The sequence below is a fragment of the Passer domesticus genome, chromosome 4, assembly GCF_036417665.1.
Source record: "Passer domesticus isolate bPasDom1 chromosome 4, bPasDom1.hap1, whole genome shotgun sequence".
Lineage (NCBI taxonomy): Eukaryota > Metazoa > Chordata > Aves > Passeriformes > Passeridae > Passer > Passer domesticus.
This window is the reverse complement of record NC_087477.1, coordinates 771398-777860: the sequence shown is the minus strand read 5'-3', so window position 1 is coordinate 777860 and position 6463 is coordinate 771398. Positions and strand designations below refer to the sequence as shown.

General features: G+C 56.1%; 1 protein-coding gene across 3 annotated transcripts; it reads left to right on the top strand.

Moving 5' to 3' along the window:
• The first annotated feature begins 2826 nt into the window (after window positions 1-2826).
• Window positions 2827-5042, top strand: LOC135298334 (zinc finger protein 3-like). Of its 3 annotated transcripts, none has more exons than XM_064415905.1 (3): window positions 2827-3540; window positions 3680-3763; window positions 3943-5042. In XM_064415905.1, the coding sequence occupies exons 2-3, from the start codon at window positions 3712-3714 to the stop codon at window positions 4611-4613; spliced, it is 723 nt and encodes a 240-aa protein (XP_064271975.1). In that variant the 5' UTR covers window positions 2827-3540; window positions 3680-3711; the 3' UTR covers window positions 4614-5042. The 3 variants fall into 3 exon arrangements, with proteins under 3 accessions (XP_064271975.1, XP_064271974.1, XP_064271973.1); XM_064415904.1 differs by having other exon boundaries at window positions 2827-3575; XM_064415903.1 differs by having other exon boundaries at window positions 2827-3763.
• The last annotated feature ends 1421 nt before the right edge of the window (window positions 5043-6463 follow it).

Here is a 6463-nt window from a genome sequence, read left to right as displayed (position 1 = left end):
TCTGCAATCAATAAAGGGTTCTTTTCCACTTTCTCAAGCCACGCGTTGGGCACCACTAGCTGTATTTGTCTTGGTTTAGGGCAAGTTTGGGAGATAACCCCCAAAGGGGCTTCTCTACAAAAGCAGATTCAATTGCCCCTCCCCCCTCCAACCGGTTCAGGAGAAAATATCTCCTTGGAGAAAAAGTGGAAAGAAAACTGTTTATTAAACAATAGAAACCAAACAATATTAAACGATAAAACTTCTCACTGCTCCAAAGAAAACAAACTCAGAACAGTCCCCTCCCCGGGTTGCAGCTCGGCTCACTCAGTCTCTGATCAGTCTCTCTGGTGCTGGAAATGCTGTGGCCCAGGCCCAGCCAGGGGGGCCACAGGTGGAGCTCCCAGTGCTCTTCTGGGTGTTGAGTGCAGAGCAGGCTTGAACAGGCCCAAGCAAAAAGGAAAAAAACACAGTCCAGGGAGCTTCTTTGCCTCAGCTAGCTAAAACTAACTAAAAGCAAAAAAAAAAAAAAGGGAAAAAGCAGCTCTGTCCGGCTGTCTGTCCATCCGCAGACAACACAGTCCAGGAGCAGGAATGTGGAGGAGTGAGAGCAGTCTGAAAACAAACTGCGCGCTTCTTCCATCCCCTCCTCACTGTCTGGAAGAGAGTCTTAAAGGTGTAAAACTTATTATTCAGTATAAACAGAACAAGATGATTGGGGATAAAAGCATCATATAGTCAACCTAGGACACCAGCCCGGCCTAGGCTGATGTGGATTCCTCTGCACACAGCTTGGGGAAGGTCCCTCTGGCCACCTGCACAGTGCCACAGACAGGTGTCAGACACAGTTGCAGAAAACCAACAAAAAAACTAACAACACTATATGAAAACAAAAAACCTATCACCTAAGCAACAACAAAAACAAAAAAAAAAACCCAACCCAAACAAAAAAAATAAAAGCCAACAAAAATAAACAAACCAAACCAAAACAAAGATTAAAACCAAACCAAAGGGAAAAAAAAAAAACCAAGAAAAAGAAAAAGAGAACTTCCCCCCAGCAGAGCTCTTCCATCCTTCAGCTGTCACACCTGCACTCACACAAGACAGGGAGTTACAAAAGTTGAGGATTCATTAAGCACATTTGCAGGAAAAGCAGGTTTAGGACAGACTTTCAGCAGAACTGTTCTCAGCTGAGCCCCTTTGGCAGCTGCAGGGCCATTGCAAATGCAGACCCTCAGCCCACAGGGCAGAAAAGGGCTCTGAGTTCCCCTCCCCTGACACCAAACCCTGTTCCCAGGCTGCTTCACACATAGGATTCTTCTGGAGGACTGCACAAAGCTGAGACTGGGCTCTGGCTTCTCCATGTCGCGTGTCCTAAAGCTGCCTGGGAGAAGAAATTTTGGGTCAGCTCAGCTGGCACAATCCCTGCTGGTGCAGGGCACAGCGCCGGGAAGGGCTTTGTGTGCTGAGGCTTTGCTGCAGCCAAGGAAAGCTCCTGGCTCAGGGTCACCTTTGCTGCTCAGCCAGAGCCCCGAGTGCCCCAGCAGCAGCAGCAGCAGCAGCAGCAGCAGAGAATGGCAGCATTGCCAGGGGCTGGCACACGAGGGGAGATTTCCCCCTGGAGAGAGGCTCCTATTGCAGTTTTTGCATTCAGGCAGCTGCAGATGCCTCAGCTTTGGCTGCACAGCAGCTGGAAATGCAAGTCCAGGAGCTCTGTGCATGGCCAGCCCCAGCAGGTGACAGCAAGGACAGGGCCCTGGCACGGTGACATTTACAAGGAGCGCCTTCAGCAAGCGCTGGGGGCTGGGACTGTGTGCAGAAAACGCCCTGGGGTCCCTGCAGCCAAGCAAAGGGAACAAAGTTTCAGTTGTGGCCTGTCCGGAGAGCACCAAAATCGATTATTTTCCATTGCCGGGTGTTGTAGGAGCCCCAGAGGAGAGCCCCGGGGGCCAAGGAATGGAGAGCGGGGACTGTGCAGGAGCCGGAGCAGCGAGAGAGGCCGGGCTGAAGGTGCGGGGCGGGCACGGGCTGGGAGGGGGCCCAGCCCGGGGGTCCCGCAGAGCCTCCCTGCTCCAGAGCCGCAGCTGCGGCAGCGGGGCAGCTGCCGGGATCGCTGTGCCAGGGACGGGCCGCAGCTGGGGCTTCCGAGGCGCTGGGCTGGAGCAGCTTTTTGTCCCCATGCACCGGGGGCATTGCCGCGGGGTTGGGGTCCCTGGGAAGGCGCAGCAGGACAGGGTGGCAGTGGTTGGTTTGTGGATTTGGTGCTGGGATGTTTTGTTGGCGGCCCCGGGCGGACTGTGGGAGCCGGGAGCGGCCGGGCGGGCCCGGAGCCGCCCCTCGGGCCGGGAGCCCCGGGCAGAGCTCTGTGCTCGGGGGCCGGGCCGGGCAAAGGCTGAGGGAGAGCGGGGGAAGCGCTGGCACAGAGGCCCCGGGCTCGCCGTGCCCCCCTGGCCACGCAGCCGGGCTCGGGGCCGCCTCGCTCAGAGCCAGCCCCGGCTGCGGGGGTCCCCGGGGCTCCCTGGGCAGGGGGCGGCGGGGGCTGCCCGAGGCTCTGTGCCCGGCGCTGGGCGCGGCTGCCGAGGCAGCGCAGGATGCAGGGTCCCCCCGTGCTGGGGCTGGCTCTGCCCGGCCCAGGGGCTGCACTGTCAGCCCAGAGCCACCTGGGGAACGCCCGGGACCGGCAGGGCTGGCAGGGAAACCGGCACTGGGGGAGCAGAAACGGGCAATGCGAGAGCTGGGGGTGCTCCAGAAGCCTGGACATGTTGGCAGCATGGACAGGGTGGACCCTTGGATACCCCAGGACTCTGAAACAGGGACCCCGGCCAGTGCTGACCCCTGGGATGCCTGTGATGCCAAAGTGGTGAGCCCAGAGAAGGGGAACCTGTGGGATTGCCAGGAGCCCCAGCAGCCCAGAGAGGGGAACACCAATACAAACCTGACCCGCAGCAACCCAGACAGGGGGGCCTCCAGGAGCCCAAAGTGGAGAGACCAGAGAGGGGAAACTAAGGGTTGGGGTTTCTTGCTGAATCTTGGTCATTTGTGTATTTTGGGGGAATAAATCTTGGTGTCTTGGAGGCTTACATGGGCACCAAATTCCTGGTGACTTCTAGAGTGTGCAGGCACAGGGGCCCAACACTGGAACTGCAATAGCTCAGGGCAAAGGTGACCAGAGTCAGAGAGAGACACCCCTCTGAGGACAATGGTCTCACCATCAGCATTTTCAGGCTCATGTGAATGCAGCAGCTTCATGGGTATCACCCAGTCCAGCTGCCATTTTTCCTTATATGTACTCCGCCTAGAATGTTCTCCCCTCTCTTGGTCCCGGTTTACTGCAATGCTCCGCCCCTGTTACCTCATTGGTTCCCCAGTTGGCTGCCCCTCCTCTGCACCACCTGTGCTCAGTTCCCATTGGCCCTTGGCCCTCAGACCCGCCCCTTTCCCCCCTTATCAAACCCTGTGTCCTCAGCCCCATTTTGTCTCTGTCCCTGGCCCCTCTACATTGCAATAAACTGCGTTTGGAGCTGTGCACACAGACCCGTCTCTGGCCTTGTCCATCAGCAGGTTAAGCAAGCGTGCTCTGGGCTCTGGGAGTGCAGGTTGCTCATAGGGGCTCATTGTGGATGTGCCGCAACACCAGAGATGGACTTGGGCAGGAGGAACCCCTTAACCCAATGTGCTTATACATTGTATTTTTCCTCAGACCAGAATTACCCATTGCCAAACCTTGGCCGGATGGAGGAGGAGGCTGTGAAGAAGAGGAAGATGCCCCAGGACACCCAGGCAGGTGAGGAGGAAGTCAGTGCCCCTTTCCCCCTCTCTCCTGCTCCAGCCCAGCATGGCCCCTGGCTGCAGGACAACCCCTCAGCCAATGCCGTCCTGCTTGGGATGCACTGGGGAGATCTCTTTCCCCTTCCCTGTGGCACGGAGGCAAATCCTATCTTCACCTTGTCCTTCCTCCCCCAGACAAGGAGCTGAGGATGGAGACCAGGGAGGACAAATCTCCAAGGCAGAACCTCATGGAAGAGGCTGTTTTGAGCAACACCACGGGGCAGGAATCCAAGGGGGAGGAAAAGCCCCTGAGATCCCACAGGAGGAGGGCCTGCAAATCCAGCCCAGGATGCTTTGAGGGGGAAATGCCTACCCTGTGCCAGGAATGTGGGCAGAGCTTCAGCCAGAGCTCAGAGCTGGTGGCTCATGAGCAGCTTCGTGATGGGGAGAAGCCCTACAAGTGCTTGGAGTGTGGGAAGAGCTTCAGGCAGAGCTCCCACCTGATCAGACACCAGATGAACCACACTGGGGAATGGGCCTACAAGTGTGGGGAGTGTGGGAAGGGCTTCAGCTGCAGCTCAAAACTTGTCAACCACCAACGCATCCACACTGGGGAGAGGCCCTATGAGTGTCCTGTGTGCCAGAAGAGGTTCCAAACCAGCTCCAATCTCCTCCTGCATGAGAGAATTCACATACAGGAGAGGCCCTTCCGTTGCCCCGACTGCGGGAAGGGCTTCAAGTACAACTCCCACCTCATCAGACACCAGCGCATCCACACTGGGGAGAGGCCCTACGAGTGCCCCATTTGTGGGAAGAGCTTCACCCACAGTTCTAACTTAACCAGACACCAAAGGAAGCACCAGTAAGGGAAGCCCTGCAAATGCCCCAGCTGCAGGGAGAGCTTTGTTCCTGGCTTCAACTTCATAATCAATTGAAGTACCCATGTTGGGAAGAGACCTGTGATCCATGTTCACTGTGATCCATGCTGGGAAGACATCTGTCCCTTTTCCTGCCCCTGCACCACATGATGTGGGATCGAAGAACATGAGGGTCTGGCTAGGGCCGTGTCATTATATTCACTCTCTTCTCAGGTCATTGCCAGGGTCACGGAAGGGTCTCTTTCTCTCTCCCTGAGGAGAAGGGTGTCCTTCCCAGGCAGGAGGAAATACATGGCCAGGATGGCCCAGTGAGTTGTGTTTTGGTTTTCCCTGTGGAAAGTTTTTCTTTTCCCTTCTGTTACCAGTATTGATTCTATTCCTGTTTGTTGTTTGTCTCGTAGCTGTTCCCAGTAAACTGTTCTTACCCCAGCCCAGGATCCTTTTGTGCTTTCTATGGGAGGTGGGAGGGCAACGAGCGGCAGCGCGGTTTTAGCCAGAGCAGGAAATTGGGGAATCCCATTCCTAAACCCCAGCCCGTGGAAACCAAGCATCCCAGCTGGTCCCAGACCTGCTGGCCATGGCAACAGCCTTGGGAGCGGGTCCCTGGCTGGGGCTGTGGGAATCTCTTCCCTCTGGTGCCCAGGGACAGGACTGGAGGGAACGGCTGCAGCTGAGTCGGGGCAGGCTCAGGTTGGATCTCAGGAAAAGGTTTTTGCCCAGAGGCTGCTGGGGCAGTGCCCAGGCTCCCCAGGGAAGGCTCCCAGCTCCAGGCTCTCTGAGCTCCAGCAGCGTTTGGCCAGCGCTGCCAGGCCCAGGCTGGCATTGTTGGGGTGTCCTGTGCAGGGCCAGCAGTTGGACTCCAGGATCCCAATGGGTCCCTCCCAGCTCAGCCAATTCTGTGGATCTGGGATCCCATGACCCTGGGGATGGGGCTGCCAATGGTTGCCATGGCAACGGGCTCTGGCTGCAGGGCTGAGCTGGTGTCCATGGCAACCACCCCAGGCATGGGGTCTGCATGGAGCTGCCAAGGGACTGAGCATGGCAAGAGGGGGCTGGGGATGGTTGCCATGGAAACTGACCATAGCAACAGGGGACTGGGGATGGTTGCCATGGAAACTGACCTTAGCAACAGGGGCTGGGGATGGTTGCCATGGAAACTGACCTTAGCAACAGGGGGCTGGTGATGGTTGCCGTGGATACTGACCACAGAAATAGGTCCTGGTGATGGTTGCCTGCTAAGGATCAGATTTGTCACAGACACTCAGAGGGGTTCCATGGGGGCTTTCCAAGAGTCTCCATGCTGTTCAAGAGCTGGAATGTCACAGGCAGAGACAGGGGCTCCATGGACACCTCCCAGGGGTTTCTGGGGATGGTAAAGAGCCCTGTGCTCAGAGACAGTCACAGCCATTCCATAGTGACATCCCAGGAGTCCCCAGGCTGCCAATGAACCAGGATGCCCCAGACACTCACAGGGGTTCCTGTCATGGGCACAGTGGGAGCTTCAGACAAAGCTTATTGGAGAAGCTCCCGTTAGGACACGACATGCAGAGAGGACCCCCAATAGCCCTCACAGATCCCCAAATATCACCATTGAGTCAGAGATGACACAGATTCAGACCAGAAAGCTAAAGGCTAAAAGCCACTTCTTTTTTCAATTATCTTCTTTTATACCTTGGTTTGCTACAGGTGGATCTCATTGATCATTTATTCAACACATTTAACATGATTGGCTAATTAAGACAACATCCTTCAGCAAACAACTTTATGAAAAAAAACCATCTTATTACAAATACCACCTGTGGATAATTTACAATTCTTTTTCTTCAGCTCTCGAAAAG